The 19,604-nt window shown below is 44.3% G+C and overlaps 1 protein-coding gene across 4 annotated transcripts in view; it reads right to left on the reverse strand.

Annotated features, from left to right (window-relative positions):
• Positions 1-19,604, reverse strand: part of DBF4B (DBF4 zinc finger B) — a 48,155-nt gene that overhangs the window by 18,373 nt on the left and 10,178 nt on the right. For 2 of the 4 annotated variants that reach the window (XM_047706985.1, XM_047706987.1), the window contains 3 exons: positions 16,524-16,752; positions 16,005-16,070; positions 3,215-3,369 (listed from right to left, as the gene is read on the reverse strand). In XM_047706985.1, the coding sequence (XP_047562941.1) occupies positions 3,215-3,369; positions 16,005-16,070; positions 16,524-16,545 (243 nt within the window). In that variant the 5' untranslated portion in view covers positions 16,546-16,752. Of the gene's footprint in view, positions 1-3,214; positions 3,370-16,004; positions 16,071-16,515; positions 16,753-19,604 lie in introns of all 4 variants that reach the window. The other 2 variants (XM_047706988.1, XM_047706989.1) reach the window with 2 other exon arrangements.

Here is a 19,604-nt window from a genome sequence, read left to right on the forward strand (position 1 = left end):
TTCTGAGAGGCTGGGGAAGGAAATCTTGGCTGCCAGAAGTTTCAGAATCAATGTCTTTAAATAGACCAAATGCAGTTCTGTACCGAGCCCCCAAGAAGACGTCATCCTGAAACATAATAGGGTCTATATATATATGTATATAGAAAATACAGGTTTTTGTCTCCAGAACTGCTGCTTCTGACCCAGCAGCAAAAGGCCACAGGCTTTGTTATTTGACCAGTTTGAGTCTGCACAGAGCGAGAGCACACTGACGGGGCTCGACAAGATTAAGAGTAGCTTAGTTGGGGGCGCCTAGGTGGCTCAGTCAGGTAAGCTCAAGTCATGATCCCAGGGTCCTGGGATCGAGTCCTGCATTGGGCTTCCTGCTCCGCAGGGAGCCTGCTTCTCCCTCTCCCTCTGCCACTCCCCCTCAAATAAATAAATGAAATCTTAAAAAAAAAAAGGGGGGGGGGCCTCTGGGTGGCTCAGTTGGTTAAGTGTCTGCCTTCAGCTCAGGTCATGATCCCAGGGTCCTGGGATCAAGTCCCACATTGGGCTCTCTGATCTCTCTCACACAAATAAAATCCTTTTTTTTTTTTTTTTTAAAGATTTTATTTATTTATTTGACAGACAGAGATCACAAGTAGGCAGAGAGGCAGGCAGAGAGAGAGAGGAGGAAGCAGGCTCCCTGCCGAGCAGAGAACCTGATGTGGGGCTCGATCCCAGGAACCTGGGATCATGACCTGAGCTGAAGGCAGAGGCTTTAACCCACTGAGCTACCCAGGCGCCCCCACACAAATAAAATCTTAAAAAAAAAAAAAAAAAAAATTAAGGTGTGCCTGGGTGGCTCAATGGGTTAAGTCTCTGCCTTCGGCTCAGGTCATGATCTCAGGGTCCTGGGATTAAGCCCCACATCGGGCTCTCGGCTCAGCGGGGAGCCTGCTTACCGCCCCCCTCTCTGCCTGCCTCTCTGCCTACTTGTGATCTGTCAAATAAATAAATAAAATCTTAAAAAAAAAAAAGAAAAAGAAAAAGAATAGCTTAGTTAGGTCACAGCTTTCCTGTGAAGACGCACTGTGGCATTCTGACATTGCACCTGTGATCTTGGCCATACCACCAAAAGGAGCAAAAATGTGAAACCAGAAAGGATCTTGGAGAGAGTGAGTGAGCGAGAGAGCACTTGCAGACAAGCAGGTGGTGAGAGGGCGGGGGGAAGAGGGAGAGGGAGGAGAGAGAATCTGAAGCACAGAGCACAACACAAGGCTCGATCTCACAACCCCGAGATTGTGACCTGAGCTGAAATCGAGAGCTGGATGCTCAGGGTGCCTGGGTGGTTCAGTCATTTCAGTGTCCAACTCTTGATTTTGGCTCAGGTCATGATCTCGAGATCATGAGATTGAGCCCCATGTCGGGTTCCCTGCTCAGCTGGGAGTCTGCTTTTCTCCCTTGCCTTTAGCCCCTCCCTGGGCTCACGAGCACGCAAGTGCTCTCTCTCTAAAATAAATGGATCTTAAAAAAAAAAAAAAAGAGTTGGACACTCAACCAACTGAGCCACCTAGGTGCTTCAATAACTTGTTTAATGCCCCAGTTCTGGGGTGGTTTTTTACACACCAAAGGCTAAATGATAGAACAGACTAAAAGTTCAAAAGTAATTTGGGGCCAGGTGCGGGTGTATAATCATCATTTGGTACATTCCCCACTGCTGAGTTTCCATATCCCTGAGCTTCTGTTCCTTTGACAATTCTCTGCATTCCAAGCTTATTCAAGTCATTTCCCCAGCTGCCTGCCTCTTTGGGGCCAAGCACCATCATCCTATTTTCTAAACACAAGAGTTACTCATGCCAGTTGCTTACTAAGACACACACGCACCTTAAAAATATTTTAAAGGACACAAACATGGCAAATGCTTTTTACCCAAAGTTTTTTTTACCAGTGTTATTTAAAAGAGCTAAAATTTAGAAATAATCTCAATGTCCACAGGGGAACGATTAAGTAAACTAATAACCCGCTCAAAAAATATTATATGCTCATTACAAATAATGCATATGAGGGACAATAATGATAGGAAAGTGCTAATGCATTAAGGTTGTGGGCAAAATATTGGTAATCAAAAATGTATTCATGATCATAGCTACACAGAAAATGAGCATAAAAAAAAAAATAAAAGAATGGGACACCTGGGTGGTTCTGTTGGTTCGGTATCTGACTCTTGATTTCAGCTCAGGTCACGATCTCAGGGTTGGGAGATAGAGAGTCATGTGGGGCTCTCCACTGGGCACAGAGTCTGCTTAAGATTCTCTTTCTCCCTTGCCCTCTCTCCCTCCCCACTCTAAAAAAATAATAATAAAAATAAAATTTAAAAAAGGGAAACAGAATAGAGACAGAAGTAGATGAATGCATGGGGCGCCTGGGTGGCTCAGTGGGTTGAGTCTCTGCCTTCGGCTTGGGCCATGGTCTCAGGGTCCTGGGATCGAGCCCCACGTCGGGATCTCTGCTCAGCGGGGAGCCTGCTTCCCCCCCCTCACTCTCTCTGCCGACTTCTGATCTCTGTCAAATAAATAAATAAAATCTTAAAAAAAAAAAAAAAAAAAAAAAAAGAAGCAGATGAATGCTTATCCAGATTAGGGGTACTGAGAAGAAATGGGCGGTGACTGACAATGGTTATGGGCTTCTTTTTTCTTTTGGGGGTGATGAAAAATGTTCTAAGTCTGACTGTGTATTCACACAGCTTGCATATCTCTGTGAATACACTAAAAGCCATTTAAAAAATAACAAAACCACTTTATTTATTTGAGTGGGAGCCTGATGTGGGACTTGATCCCAGGACCCTGAGATCATGACCTGAGCTGAAGGTAGCCGCTTAACCAACTGAGCCACCAGGCACCTCTAACTTCATTTTTTCTTTTAAAGCATTTTTTTTTTTTTAAGATTTTTCTTTACTCAACAGAGATCACAAGTAGACAGAGAGAGGGGGAAACAGGCTTCCTGCTGTGCAGAGAGCCCGATGCAGGGCTCGATCCCAGGACCCTGAGATCATAACCTGAGCCGAAGGCAGAGGCTTAACCCACTGAGCCACCCAGGCGCCCCTCTAACTTCATTTTTAAAAAGGGTGGCTTTGGAAACTGTAGTCATACCACTGAAAATACCTGGAAGTCACAGACAGAACTCCTCTCCAGCTCCTGCCCTACCACCCACAAAGGCACATGACATCACAGGTCAGGAGCAGCTCACATACCCCACCCAGCTGCTGGATGGCCCCCGTCAAAAACTGGAGACTTTTGCCAGCAGGCAGATCCAGATAAAAGGACTTTCCAGAGAAGGGCTGCCTCCCAGCATTTGGTGAGTTCTTCCGGCATTTTTCCAGACAACTGGAAACTCCCAGCTGAGTCCCTAGAAAAGAAGGACAAAAGGAACAAAGTGAGAAGCATGGGCTAAGGGAGTCCCGCGAGCAAAGCAAGGCTCACCGACGGCCTCTGCGTGGCGCGCCCCGGGTAGGCCCAGGCATGGAAAGATGAACCTGAGACTAGCGCTCCCGCCCAGGTGAAGCTCGGATGCAGAGACACCAGGACCCTCACACATGGATGGCGGGAACATAACACGGTGCAGCCACTTGAGAAAAGTAATGCAGTTTCTCAAAATGCTAACCATTAACACATGACCCAGCAATTCCACTCCTAAGCCTGTATCAGGGAGAAATGAAGGCATATGCCCAGATAAAAACCTATACAGGGCGCCTGGGTGACTCAGTTGGTTAAGCGACTGGCTTCAGCTCAGGTCATGATCCTGGAGTCCTAGGATCGAGTCCCACATCGGGCTCCCAGCTCCATGGGGAGTCTGCTTCTCCCTCTGACCTTCTCCCCTCTCTCACTCTCTCTCTCTCTAATAAATAAATAAAATCTTAAAAAAAAAAAAACAAGCCTATACAAGAAGGTTCATTGCAGCCTGGTTCATTTAGCCAATAGGGAATAATTCACATGTAAATAAAATGGTAAGTGGAATGTGGTGTATCCACTCAATGTAATTTTATTGGGCAATAAAAAAGACTGAACTAGGGGCGCCTGGGTGGCTCAGGGGGTTAAAGCCTCTGCTTTCAGCTCAGGTCATGATCCCAGGGTCCTGGGATTGAGCCCCACATCGGGCTTTCTGCTCGGCAGGGAGCCTGCTTCCCTTCCCCGTCTCTGCCTGCCTCTCTGCCTACTTGTGACCTCTGCCGGTCAAATAAATAAATAAAATCTTAAAAAAAAAAAAAAAAAAAGACTGAACTGATACATGCCACAACCAGGATGAACCTCAAACACATGCTGAATTAGAAAAGCCAGTTGGTTAAGCAGCTGCCTTCGGCTCAGGTCATGATCCCAGCGTCCTGGGATCGAGTCCCACATCGGGCTCCTTGTTCTGTGGAGAGCCTGCTTCTCCCTCTGCCTCTGCCTGCCACTCTGTCTGCCTGTGCTCGCTCTCTCTCTCTCTCTCTCTCTCTGACAAATAAATAAATAAAATCTTTAAAAAAAAAAAAAAAAAAAAAAGAAAAGCCAGATACAAAGGACCACATATTATATGACTGCATTTATATGAAATGCCCAGAAAAGGAAAATATAGAGAGAAATTAGATCAGCGGTCACTTAAAGGCTGATGGTGGGCGGAATAAGGAGTGACTAAAAATGAGCATGAGGTTCTTTTCGGGTTGATGAAAATATTCTAAAATTAGACTGGTGTGTTAGCTGCATAACTTGGTAAATTAACTGAAAATCACCGAAAGCATACATTACAACAAATGAATTTTATAGTATGTAAATTATATCTCAATGAAGCTAAAAAAAGGAACTCCCAAAACCCTCAGCGAATATAATCTTGAGAATTGTGCATTTCACTCTATATAAATTTTAAATTAAAAGGAAAAAACTATAAACAAATATGGAATTCTAGTCAATGAAACGTTTGCTGAACTATTTAGAGGGAAAGGTACTACTGTCTACAAATTACTTGAAATGTATCAAAAATACAATAGATAGGGGCACCTGGGTGGCTCAGTGGGTTAAGCCTCTGCCTTTGGTTCAGGTCATGGTCCTGTGTTCCTGGGATCGAGCCCCACATCTGGCTCTCTGCTCAGCGGGGACCCTGCTTACCCCTCTCTCTCTCTGCCTACTTGTGATCTCTGTCTGTCAAATAAATAAAATCTTTAAAAAAAAATACAATAGATAAAAATCAATGATGATAAAATAAGTATAGTAAAACATCAACGATAAAACTAAATGGTGTGTCTAGGTGCTTGTGTGGAATTCTTTTGACTTTGTTGCAGGGCTGAAAACTTTCACAATAAAATGTTAAGAGATAAAACAGATAAAAATGGATTTGAGAGAATGTGATAACACTGAAGACAGGCAGAGAAGTTCTAACATACAGATAAGTTCCTAAACACAATGAAGAAAACAAAAAGTCCCCAGAATACTAAAAATTACAATTGAAGAAACCTTCCCTGAAATAAAAAAGTGTATTTGAAACTAACAAATTCAGTTTGTCACATACTTGAAAAAATGGACCCGGAACAGCCAATACCAAGACATAGTTAGTGACATTGCTGGATCTTATTTTATTTTTTTTTAAAGATTTTATTTATTATTTATTGGACAGAGAGAGAGAGTGAGCATGAGTAGGGGGAGAGGCAGAGGGAGAGGGAGAAGCAGATTCCCTGCTGAGCAGGGAGCCTGATGTGCGACTTGATTCTAGGACTCTGGGATCGTGACCAAGCCGAAGGCAGACGCTTAACTGACTGAGTCACCCAGGCGCCCCTGGATCAGATATTTTGTAAGTTTTCTAAAACTCTTTGATTCCACTAATTCTTTTTTTTTTTTTAATTTATTTATTTGATAGAGATCACAAGTAAGCAGAGATGCAGGCAGAGAGAGAGATTGGAGGAAGCAAGGCTCCCTGCTGAGCAGAGAGTCCAATGCAGGGCTCAATCCCAGGACCCTGGGATCATGACCTGAGCCGAAGGCAGAGAAGGTTTAACCCACTGAGCCACCCAGGCGCCCCTGATTCCACGAATTCTTTTTTTTTTTTTTAAGATTTTATTTATTTATTTGACAGAGAGAGATCACAAGTAGACAGAGAGGCAGGCAGAGAGAGACAGAGAGGGAAGCAGGCTTCTTGCTGAGCAGAGAGCCCGATGCGGGACTCGATCCCAGGACCCCGAGATCATGACCTGAGCCGAAGGCAGCGGCTTAACCCACTGAGACACCCAGGCGCCCCTGATTCCACGAATTCTTGCATCACTGCTGCCTACTGCCCTATCAGACTCCCAGCTGAACCTGCTCAGTTAAACTCTGCCTGCCTTGGTGAGACGGTGTTTTTCTTTTTCTGAGTTCCATATCACTTACTGTCTGTCCTCATGGTATTTTCAGCTTCATATTCCTGTTTACTTCTTCAGGGTGAACCTCTAGGCTCCCCATTAGACTGGGAACTATTTGGGGAAGAGATTTTGACTTACATATCAGTATTGTTCCCATAAAACCAGAGCCTCCTCTCCCATCCTTAGCGGGCGCCTGACCTCCGGGCACTTAACTTCTGGTCCCCTAAACCTTCCTCTTCCTGAAAGTGCCGGGTACAGAGGCGGGAAATACTGGAGTCAGCTTGGCATTTCACAGAGAAGACTCCTGATGTGAGTCCCTGCCTCTGCTTCTTCCTAGCTGTGTAACCCTGGGCCGGTCACAGTCTCTCTTAGTGTCTCCCAATCTTCTGAAATAGTGATAACAATTACTACCCATCCCCCTTGGACAGTCCGTACGGAGTAAATCAAATACTGCAAACTGTGTCAGGTAATGGTATTGGGGGGGTGGATATTCAAATACTTAACCTGCACCAACCACTCTGAATGGAGACTGGCCAGAAGTATCGGATTTAGCCAAACGAGGATACCCGCCGAATGTCAGCCCTGGGCATTATTCTAACTGTGGCCATTCTAGATCCCTCCCAATGCTAACTTCTCCAGAAAGCTTGCTTTTCTTTTTTTATTTTTTAATTGAAGTATAAATAACATACAACATTGTTATTAGTTTCAGGTGTACACTTTAATTCCATACTTGTATAGAAAGCTCTCTCAGAATCAGTCCTTTTGAGTTCCAAACAAGATGATAAACACATAAGGCCCACTGACTTTCTCCACAGAAATAAAACCTAGAGAAGGCACGGAAGTGAGGAACAATGAGATGGATGTCAGACCTGGGCCCTGGGGGCTGGGCGGACAGCAAGCTCAGAGCAGAAGGGTGCCAGGGTGTGAAGGTGGGTGACAGATTGGGGATTGCTTTCTACTTGTGCCGTCACTGCCTGGCAGTGGGCAGTGCCGGTAAGCAGCCCTGTACCCCCCAGAGGCAGCAGGGTACCATCAAGGCAGTGTGGGAGCCTAGCACAGGGTGAATACGCACATGTGTATGAGAAAGAGATAACAAGAGGTCAAGGGGACCGTGAGCTGGCTGGCGTCTGAATGAACCTCCCTCCCTACTGTCTATGCATTTGGTGAGTTACGTAATTATAACTCAAGGAGACAGCTTGAATAGCACAAGGCCCTGTGTGTGTCTGGGAGGGCACAGGCTGTGGCTGCAAACAGGGAGTGACTGAGCCCATGCTGGGCTCTACTGTCCCACCCCCAGTCCCTGCACGCAATGGAGTGGCAGAGGACAGGGTCTGGGCTTTTGCATCTAGGTCGCAGAAGCACGTTACCAATCAGAGTGGCTAACTGTCTCCCAGGGACATGGGCTTATAGGAAAATATGAGGCAACTGAAGAAAGAAAGTACTATAAAAGATGTTTTCTCTGGTACAGCATGTCTATCTGTCCTAAGTAATGGATCGGACAGAGAAAAGAATTTTATTAGAGTATTACAAATCATCTCAAAAAAGGGAGAATACTGGAAATAAAAAACAGGAACAGCAGGTAAAGAATTGGAGATAAAAGACATGAAAAATACAATAGTTAAAAAAACTCTCATATAATAAAAAGATAAATGATTCAACTATAAATGTGCAATGAGGGGCACCCGGTTGGCTCAGTTGGTGAGAGCGCAGCTCTTGATATCAAGGTCATGAGTTTAAGCCCCATGTTGGGCATGCGCCTCCTTAAAATAAAAAATACATTAAAAAAGGGGGGGGCACCTGGGAGGTGCAGTTAGTTTAAGGGTCCTTCTCTTGATTTTGACTCAGGTCATGATCTTGGGATTGTGAGACGGAGCCCGAAACTAGCTGGGAATGGAGCCTGTTTAAGATTCTTTCTCTTGGGGTACCTGGGTGGCTCAGCAGGTTGGGCTTCTGCCTTTGGCTCGGGTCATGGTCTCAGGGTCCTGGGATCGAGCCCTGCATTGGGCTCTCTGCTCGACCGGGAGCCTGCTTCCCGCTCTCTCTCTGCCTGCCTCTCTGCCTACTTGTGATCTCTTTCTGTCAAATAAATAAAAAAAATCTTTAAAAAAAAAAAAAAAGATTCTCTCTCTTGGGGTGTGTGGGTGGCTCAGTCATTAGGCGTCTGCTTTTGGCTCAGGTCATGCTCCTGGGGTCCTGGAATCGAGCCCCACATTGGGCTTCCTGATCGGTGCAGTGGCTGCTTCTCCCTCTCCCACTCCCCCTGCTTGTGTTCCTGCTCTCTCTCTCTGTCAAATAAATAAATAAAATCTTAAAAAAAAAAAAAAAAAGATTCTCTCTCTCCCTCAGCCCCACCTCCCCTCATCCCTTGACTGTTTTTGAAATGTTTAAGTCTGAAATTATTACAATTAAAGATATATTTATTTATTTATTTGAGAAAGAGAGCATGAGTGGGGTGGTGGTGGGGTGGTGGCAGGAGAGAATCTCAAGCAGTCTCCCCACTAAGTGGGAGCCTGACGTGGGGCTTGATCTCATGATCCTGAGATCATGACCTGAGTGGAAACCAAGAGTTAGATACTCAACCCACTGAGCCACCTGGACACTCCAGTCTGAAATTATTATTTTTTAGTCTGAAATTATTTTAAAATTTTAAAAAGATTTTAGTAATTTATTTGACAGACAGAGATCACAAGTAGGCAGAGAGGCAGGCAGAGAGAGAGGAGGAAGCAGGCTTCCTGCTGAGCAGAGAGCCCAATGCGGGGCTCGATCCCAGGGCCCTGGGATCATGACTTGAGCGGAAGGCAGAGGCCTAACCCACTGAGCCACCCAGGCACCCCTGAAATTATTTTAAAGTAAAGAATGAAAAAGAAAAAACCCAAACCCTCAGTAGGTGGGTTACATCTTGTAACATAGTGTGAGCTGGCGGCTGGAGTGGAGGAACTCTTCCAGAAGGTATCAAGAGGAGATAAAGAAGTGGACCAACCAGACATTAAGAAAGGACAAAAACAGAAGTCCGAGCAACACCACAGAGGGGCTGCAAAGGGAAAGAAAAAAAGAATGGAGACAGGAAAATATTTTAAGAAATAACTTCTCCAGGCTTATGAATGCATGTGGAGGATGAATGTAAGAACTTCTGTTCTCGCCCCCAAAGGCCACTAAAATGACAGAGAAAAGAATAAAAATGGACAAAGACACTGGCAAGAAGATGACAACAGGCAAGAGAGATGCCCCTGAACTGTGGAAGCTGGAAAGCAGATGGTGAGTGGAGAGCAGGCAGGGGCCCCAGAGAAAGCGGCTTCTGAAGCCTGTGAGAAGCTGGGGCTGAAAGGCCCACACCTGGAGGGCCAGAGAGAGAAGGCTAGAGCGCAAGACTGGGGCTGAGAAAGAGGCTATCAGAAAGCCTTTAAAAGGAATGGTTAGCCGGGCACTAGGAAGGAAGCCTTTCTCACCCCAGCAGAAGACTCCAGCAATGGTTCTTCCCTGGGGGGAGATTTTGATGGAAACATTGTTGGTGGTCACAATGGGGAGGGGCTGTGCTCCTAGCCAGCAGAGGCCAGGAAAGCAGCTTCACATCTTCCAGGACAAGGTCCCCACAGGAAAATGACCTGGCCCTACATGTCAACAGCGCTAAGTGTGAAAGCTCCCTGGGTTAGAGGACATGGAGCACAGGTGAGAGCAGGGATAAGCCCCACTGAAAACACAGAAGATTAAGAGGATATCTTAATATCAGTGAGACCTGTAAACCTCTTCCCCTACGGAGCTCCCAGAATGCTGACCACCATACTTATAACCCCCAGTGTGATAGTGGTAGGAGGGGTGGCCCTTTAGGTGAGATCATAAGGTAGAACCTTGCCCCCCGCTATGAGGCTGGTGTCCTTATAAGGAGAGAGACCAGAGCTTTCGCTCTCTCCATCCATGAGGGCATAAAGAAGAGGTCATGTGAACACATTGTGAGATGGTAGGCATGTACAAGGCAGGAAGAGTCCTCACCAGAAATTGAATCTACTGGCGCCTTGACCTTGGACTACAGGTCTCCAGTAACAGGAGAAATAACTGTCTGTTGTTTAAGCTACTCAGTCTATGCTGTTTTGTTATAGCAGCCTGAGCTATAAGACACCCACCAAAATTGCCGGGTTCCAGCCTGAATACCTAGAATCAAGTCTATCGCCGACAGTCCTTTCCAATTGGCATTTTATCACCTCACTTTTAAATAAAAATGGGTAATCAAAGATCATCAAATATTTAAAGAAAGCTTCTAAAATAGAAGAAAAATGAAAGCTTTTAACAAGAAACCTGACTACCAAACAAAGAGAAAAAAGACCTTAGAGGAAAGAGAGAACACAGGAAAGCAGACGAAAACAGAAAAAAAAAAACAAAAAAACAAAAAACCCACGAATATCTCAGAGAGATAAAAGAATGCAGTGCCTTCCATAAGCACAGAGGCAACTATAAAAAAAGGAAACTACATGGGGCGCCTGGATGGCTGAGTGGTTAAGCCTCTGTCTTCGGCTTGGGTCATGGTCCCAGGGTCCTGGGATCGAGTCACGCGTTGGGCTCTCTGCTCGGTGGAGAGCCTGGTTCCTCCTCTCTCTCTCTCTCTCTCTGCCTACTTGTGATCTCTGTCAAATAAATAAATAAAATTAAAAAAAAAAAGGAAACTACAGAGAAAAAAAAAACTTTTAGGAATTGAGAAACCTATTACAGAAATAAATTTAATATAATGATTGGAGGTTAAGTTGAAGAAATCCTACATAGAAGAGAACAAAAGACAAACAGATGGAAAGTGGCAGAGAAAGACAGGAAAACCAAAGAATCGGTCCATGAGATCCAATATCTGAACAATACAAAGTTCCAGAAATAAAAAAAAAAAAAAAAATGGAGGGGATGAATCTTACAGAAATAGTGCTAACAACTTCCAGAACAAAGAAAATGAGTTTCCAGACTGAGAGTCTCCACCAAGTGGCCAGGAAAACCAAAGAATCGGTCCATGAGATCCAATATCTGAACAATACAAAGTTCCAGAAATAAAAAAAAAAAGAAAATGGAGGGGATGAATCTTACAGAAATAGTGCTAACAACTTCCAGAACAAAGAAAATGAGTTTCCAGACTGAGAGTCTCCACCAAGTGGCCTTGCCATGAATGAAAAAAGTCCCACATCAGGGCACACTGTCAAGAAGTTTCAGGACATTAAGGAGAAAGAAGATTTTGGCTTCATTTCAGGCCATTTTGGAGACCAGGTAATTTATTTTTATTTTTATTTTTTTAAAGATTTTATTTATTCATTTTACAGACAGAGATCACAAGTAGGCAGAGAGGCAGGCAGAGAGAGAGAGGAGGAAGCAGGCTCCCTGGTGAGCAGAGAGCCCGACATGGGGCTCGATCCCAGGACCCTGGGAACATGACCCGAGCCGAAGGCAGTGGCTTTAACCCACTGAGCCACCCAGGCGCCCCGAGACCAGGTAATTTAAAAGCCTTCTTAATACAAAATATCTAAAAAAAAACCTGGCTAAAATATAAACACAAATCCCACCTAACAGCTAAATTCACAAAAATAAATAAATAAAAGGACTCCACAAATGCCCTGAATGATGAGAAAACTGAAAACCACAGTGGTAAAAGCTAATGCTGGCTGCCCTGGGGGAGTTTGTGGGTTTAAAAGAAAAGGGTTTGGGACTGATGAGCCAGATGGGCCCAGGAGATAAGGTTTTGTGCCTGCCTAAAGGAGGGAGATAGAATTGAGAAATCCTGCATGAATCTAGGAGAAAAGGTAAATTAGAAAATAATCTATCCACCAAAAGAGACAAAGGGGGAATACTGTCTATATTAGCTTGGGCTCTGCATGACAGAAGTCTTCTCTGAGAACTCATAACCACAGGCCTCCCAAGAATCTGGAATTCAAATTCACGTTACTTATGTGGTCTAAAAACCCATGATCACCACCGCCAAGCAGAGAAATTAAAGTAAAAAATAATCCCAGCTCATGTCTTTGGCATACCTTAAACAATCAAATGCAAAGCAGTTCTAGAAGTACATAGCCTAGTTCAAGGTTCCAAGAATTTCCTCAGATAAAGCATCCTCAAACATTAACTCACCTTCCAACATTATAAAACACATGAAGGAAACAAACCACTGTGCGTAAGAATCAACAGAAATAAGAGACACCAAAATTGGATCCCCAGGAGCTTCAAACAGAATCATCATATAGACTATAAAATAATTACTTCAATTATTAAATGCTTTATTTCACTAAAATCAGTATTTAAAATACTGAGAGAAAAATAAACGTCAACTTAGAATTTTGTATCTGATTGAACAATTATCCAAGAGTGAGGGCAAAATAAAAGCATCTTTCTTTTTTTTTTATTCCCTTTTTTTTTTTCCCCCCCTTGAGGGCAAGAAGGGTAGAGGGAGATGGAGAGAATCCTAAACTGGGTCCATACCCATCATGGAGCCTGACACTGGGCTTGATCCCACAACCCTGAGATTACAACCTCAGCTAAAATCAGTAGTCAAGAATCAGATGGTTTACTGACTAAGCCACCCTTTTTTTCAACAAAGAAAACCAAAGGCATTTTTTCAAACAAAGAAAACCCATTTATCCACAAGCACTTCCTACTAAAGGACTTCACAGAGGTGTACTTTGGGATGAAGGAAGCTAGACCCAGAAGGACTGAAATGCCAAAAATTTGGCACAAATATGTATAAATCTAAACAATCACTGACTGTATAAAACAACAATAACAATGACAAATTTGGAAGTAAAAAAGACAGACAATCAGTGTTGCTAGACGGGGGCAGGGTGGTTCAGAGATAGACCAGTCTAGGCCCTTATCGTGTTCAGGTGGAAGGCAGAAATATTTACAGCACCAGACTTTGCTATAGTACACTGGAAGCTACAAGAAGTGGAACATGGTTGAATCACTATATTGTACATTTGAAACTAATATAACACCAGATGTTAATTATACTGGAATTAAAAATTAAAACAAAACAAAAAGATTTGTACACTTAAAAAAAAGTGGAACAGGTCTTCAAAATTCTGGGGAAAAATGATTTCCAACCCAGAACTCTTTAACTCTTTATCATTCAAATGTAAGGTAGAATAAAAAATTGTCAGGGAGCCTGGATAGCTCAGTGGATTAAGAGTTTGCCTTCAGCTCAGGTCATGATTCCAGAGTCCTGGGATTGAGCACCACATGGGGCTTCCTGCTCAGTGGGGAGCCGGCTTTTCCTTCTCCCTCTGACCCTCCTGCGCAACCCCCCTACCCCGTGTTCTCTCTCCCTCTCTCAAATAAATAAAATCTTTAAAAAAAGAGTGAAGAATTATCAGACCTGCAGGTCTTGAAAAATTTATCTGTCATATACCCTTTCTCAGGAAGCTATATTAGAAGATGTACTCCACCAAAATGAGGAAATAAATAAGGGAGAAGAAAATAGGAATTTGGAATGTAGAGGATCCTACACAGGAAAGAAGCAAAGGGAAATCCATAAAATGATGAAGGGAGATTCTAGGGTGAAATCAGTGCAACAAGCCTAGGCATAGCTGGGCCAGACTGGAAGACTAAGACAAATGGTTTCAGAAGGTTTGTCTTCCAGACAAAGAAGAAACCAATGGATTCTTTGATGAGCTTGAAGGCACTGAGGGAAGGTTTTTAAATCTGGTAAAATCTGGACATGAATTAGTGATCATTCACAGAAAATGAGGCATATTTCCTACTTTACTACATGGGTCATCTGTGAATAACCATAATAATGATAATGCAAATAAATGAGTGACCAATCAAAAATGACTACATATAGGGGTGCTGGGGTGGCTCAGTGGGTTATCATAGCTCAGGTCTGTCTCAGGGACCTGAGTTTGGGCCCATGTTGAGCACAAACAAACAAATGAACAAAAACAGACTTTATATACACTAGGAAGAGTAGAGATGAGGAGGGAAATGTGCGCGCGCACACACTCGCTGCAGGTAAGTGGGGAGAGAGCAAAAAATATTTTCCATGCTAGGAAATCAATAGATATAATTTAAGTTGAAAACAACAAAAGCAGTAGGAGTATGCTATTTGGAAATAAGTAGGTAAATACTAGAAAAAATAGCTAAAACAGCTGTAAACAACGGCACCCTAGGGAGTGGCAATCAGGAGGAACAACTCCCACTGCGGGGGTGGGGGGTGGGGGGGTGGTGTGTGTGTGTGTGTATGAGAGAGAGAGAGGGAGGGATGGAGACCTGGCCTTTTAAAATGATGTAACCATAAAATTGTGATAAAAATTGTTTTAAAACCCTCTAAAATTCACACATAGTCATATTACAGTGAATTTTAAGAACAAATATAAAGGGACGCCTGGGTGGCTCAGTTGGTTGAGCAGCTGCCTTCGGCTCAGGTCATGATCCCAGCATCCTGGGATCGAGTCCCGCATCGGGCTCCTTGCTTGGCGGGGAGCCTGCTTCTCCCTCTGCCTCTGCCTGCCATTCTGTCTGCCTGTGCTTGCTCTCTCTCCCTCTCTCTCTGACAAAAAAAAAACAAAAAACAAATATAAAGAGAATCATCTAAAATGTTCTCATGAAAAAAGCAGGTCACTTACAAAGGAACAAGAATCAGACCAACATCAATTATCAAAGGCTCTACTTTCTGCAGAAAGAAAATACTATAATTTTTCACTGTGTTGAAGGAAAAGAACTTTGACTTAAGAATTTTAACACAGGGGCACCTGGGTGGCTCAGTGGGTTAAGCCGCTGCCTTCGGCTCAGGTCATGATCTCAGAGTCCTGGGATCGAGTCCCGCATCGGGCTCTCTGCTCAGCAGGGAGCCTGCTTCCTCCTGTCTCTCTGCCTGCCTCTCTGCCTGCTTGTGATCTCTGTCAAATAAATAAATAAAATCTTTAAAAAAAAAAAAAAAAGAATTTTAACACAACGGTGAAATCAAGATATTCTCAGGCATAAAAGCCTCAGAAAGTTCATCCCATAAAGCCCCCTTTTGAAAACACTCCTGGAGAAAAGTTCTCCAGCAAAGGAAGAGTGGATCACTTAGTAAAATACATTAACGTTTAAAGGCAACAACCAAAGCCTGTATCTGTAATTATCCAGAACTAAAACTAGAAGATATTGAAAGAAGTGGGAGGGGGAGTATTGAGGGAAGTGAGCATGTGCTGAAATACGTTATCTATTTCGGTGTTTAAGTTTATGGTAAAAATAACCATGAATGTGGGCTTAATTAAATACTCTACCCTGACTCCCCATCTGCTCATCTTGTTCGTATCATCAGACTGAAAGCTCTTATTTGACCTTTAACATGAATTCCTAACTGACTTAATGACATCCCACCATACACACACACACTCAAAACCACTAAGTAATTAGAAAACCCAGGCGCCTGGGTGGCTCAGTGGGTTAAGCCGCTGCCTTCGGCTCGGGTCATGATCTCAGGGTCCTAGGATCGAGGCCCGCATCGGGCTCTCTGCTCAGCAGGGAGCCTGCTTCCCTCTCTCTCTCTCTCTCTGCCTGCCTCTCCATCTACTTGTGATCTCTCTCTGTCAAATAAATAAATAAAATCTTAAAAAAAAAAAAAAAAAAAGAAAGAAAACCCTAACAGCGCTAACATTTCTCGACCTTTCCATCCCAAGAGACTCTGGTGCAGGCGTAGCAACTTCGACCTCGCATCCCTAGTTGTGACCTGTTTACCTACCTAGGTCCGAAGCCCGGAGCCTACTCTCAGCCATAGAACTCTGCAGCTCAGAGAATTTGCCGTCGCCTAAGAAAGGACAAAACAGCAGCAGAACCACCTTCATTAGCCTTCGACCTTCTATCATCCCCTCCCCCCGCCTTCCAATTCCCGCACAATCTCCGGCGCGGCTCCCGGGTACAGCAAGCCTCAAATCCATCCCAATCCACATCCCATCTCACCTCCCGCACCCCCTTCAAGGCTCTGGTCCCTCAGTCACACCGCCTCCTCTAGGACTGCGCTCTCAACTCCCACGGCCTCTTGGCCACTCTTTGTACGTTTCAATTCCCGTGCCTCCCTCCGGGTTCTTGTCCCCTCAGTCCCTCCGCCCCCTTGAGTCCTCTGCCTCCTCAACTCCTGGGAGCTCTTACCGTCCCTCTACCCTCCTCGGCTTCTGCACCTATCCGCTCCCCAATTCCTCTGCACCTTCCCTATCCTTTAGCCTCTCTACACTCTCACGACCCCTTCCGCCTACCTTCTTACCCCATCTTCCCCTTCCCGGCATGCGTACCCTTTTCTGGCTCCCTCAAATTCTTGGCTCCTTCTCGGCCTCCGTACTCCTTCCTCAAGGCCTCCGCGTTGTATTCGCGGGCTCCATGAGCGATTTCAGACGTCCGAGGGCCCAAGGCAACTTCACGAGTACATTATCAGTCTCCAGGCGTCAGCGGCGGCGGCCGCGGCTTCGGTTTAAATTTCCTGTTGGCCCCGCCCCCTAAAATAGCGTAATAGCTGTGAGGGGGCTGCCCTACGGTGGCCCTGCGAGGTCAATATTAACTCGGCAAAGGCTCCCTTTCCCCCTTCCTTTTTAGTTCCGCTTTCTCCACCTTCTCTTCATTTCTTGGTTTGCCATTGGGTGGAGGAGATACCCTGCGCCTTAAAAGACGGGAAGCTGGGGACTAGTGGTAGCCTAGTCTTAGTGATTCTTCACACTAAGCTGGTTGGAAATTCTTGGGAGTTAGATAATAAATAACAAGACAAGCCTAGCACTTAAAGAACATTGACAATTTACAAACAAAAGAACAACAACCCATGAACACTTCATTTCATCTTCACATCTTTGTTTCACTCCCTTTTCTCCACTTACCTACCTCCAAAAAAAATTCTCAAAAGAGGTGTCTCCATTCTTCACTTCTTATTCCCAACTCACGTAATTAGACTTTGATCCTCACCTATCCACTACAACTATACTTGTCCAGGTCAGCTATAACTTCCATATTCCCAAATCCTAAGGTCACTTTGCTATACTCATCCTGTCTGACTTCTAGAACACTGAAACAGACTATTCTCACCTTCTTGAGCCAATGTCTTCATTTTGCTTCTATTTCTACCAGTTTTCACCTTCCCTCAATGATTCCTCAATCTCCTTTGCTGGATCCAAAGGCATTGTCCCACCTATACATGTTGCAGCATACCAAGGCTTTAGACCTTAGCCCTCTTCTCTTCCATATTAACACTTTCTCCCTGGAAGATCTCATTCAACTCCATGGCTTTACAATTGGCTCTATGCTAATGCCTGCAGTATTTCTATCTCTACCTCTGACCTCTCCCTTGATCTCCAGACTTATATACCCAAGTGGCTACTGAACATTTCTACTTGGATGTCCAATGGACAACCTCAGGCTTAATATGTTCAAAACAGAACATTTGCTTCACCCACCCACCCCTCAAAAAACCCACCTATTCTCCATCTCAGTACATGTCATACAATCCACTCAGTTGCTCAAGACAAAAACCTAGACATTATTTCAGTATTTGCCCTTATCCCCACCCCTACTCCAAAAACAAATTCTGCCAACTCCAAAGTACATCTTGAATCAGACCACTGCTATCATCTTAGTTTGAGCCACCATACCTTCTTGCCCAAAGCACTGTGTTAATTTCTAACACAATTTCTAACACGTTTTTTTTTTTTTTTAAGGTTTTATTTATTTATTTGACAGAGAGAGAGAGAGCACAAGTGGGGGGAGTGGAAGAGGGAGAAGCACGCCTCTTGCAGAGCAGAGGCCATGATGTGGGGCTTGCTCCCAGGACCTTGGGATCATGACCTGAGCCTGAAGGCAGACACTTAACAACCGAGCCTCCCAGGCACCCCTCTTATTTATTTATTTATTTATTTATTTATTTATTTATTTTAAAAAAAATTTTTTTAAGATTTATTTATTTATTTGACAGACAGAAATCACAAGGAGGCAGAGAGGCAGGCAGAGAGAGAGGAGGAAGCAGGCTCCCCGCGGAGCAGAGAGCCCGATGTGGGGCTCGATCCCAGGACCCTGAGATCATGACCTGAGCCGAAGGCAGAGGCTTTAACCCACTGAGCCACCCAGGGGCCCCTATTTTTTTAAAATTAAGTAAACTCTACCCCTAATGTGGGGCTTGAACTCATGACCCTGAGATCAAGAGCTGCATGTGCTACTACTGACTGAGACAGCCAGGTGGCCCGACACTACTTTTACTCTTGAGTACCTTCCTACATCTCCTCAAAGTAATCCATTCTCCATGCACAACTGGAATGATATTCCTTAAATACCATGGCGCATATGCAAATTATCACATATACTTTGTATCCCCTCCAGCAGGATCCCTCCCTGTACTAGCTTATACATACCAGCCCTGAGGAACTAAAGCTTGACCATGTGACTTGCTTTGGCTGATATAAAAAGAAAAAAAATTCACATCACTTCCAAGCACAAGTTTTAAGAGACAGGATCATTTACCAAGTTCTTTCCCCCCATTACAATGACTAACAATGTCCTAGCTAGAGGAAGACCTGACAGCTTGGGTTCCTCAGTCGAGATGACATAGAACTGGGGCGCCTGGGTAGCTCAGTGGGTTAAAGCCTCTGCCTTCAGCTCAGGTCATGATCCCAGGTTCTGATCCCAGCTCCTGGGATCGAGCCCCGAATTGGGCTCTCTGCTCAACAGGGAGCCTGCTTCCCCCACCCCCCTCTGCCTGTCTTTCTGCCTACTTGTGATCTCTGTCCGTCAAATAAATAAATAAATAAAATCTTAAAAAAAAAAAAAAAAGATGACATAGAACAGAACCATGGGCAACCCCAAATGGATTTATAGCATAAGTAAGAAATAAACTTCTGTTATTTTAAGCTACTGAGATCTGGGTATCATTTTTTACATCATAATCTAGTCCAAGGTTCCCGAAGTATAGCTCATCCCTTTCAAAAGGCTCTAGGAAGTCAAAACTATTTTTATAATAACACAAAAGACATTATTTTCCATTTTTTGTTCTCATTCTCTCATGAATAGTTTAGTGGAGTGTGCAGAAGCAAAAATAAGAATCCAACACTCTTTTGTCAAACCAGTTATTAAAAAGATTTGGAGGGGCGCCTGGGTGGCTCAGGCGTTAAGCGTCTGCCTTCTGCTCAGGTCATGATCCCAGGGGCCTGGGATGGAGCCCCACAGGGGGCTCTCTGCTCGGCCAGGGGCCTGCTTCTCCTTCTCCCACTCCCCCTGTTGGTGTTCCCTTTCTCACTGTGTCTCTCTCTGTCAAATAAATAAAATCTTGGGGGAAAAAAAAAGATTTGGAGAAATGCAAAACAATGTCATTCTT

The sequence above is a fragment of the Lutra lutra genome, chromosome 16 (genome assembly GCF_902655055.1).
Source record: "Lutra lutra chromosome 16, mLutLut1.2, whole genome shotgun sequence".
In the NCBI taxonomy this organism is placed as follows: Eukaryota; Metazoa; Chordata; class Mammalia; order Carnivora; family Mustelidae; genus Lutra; species Lutra lutra.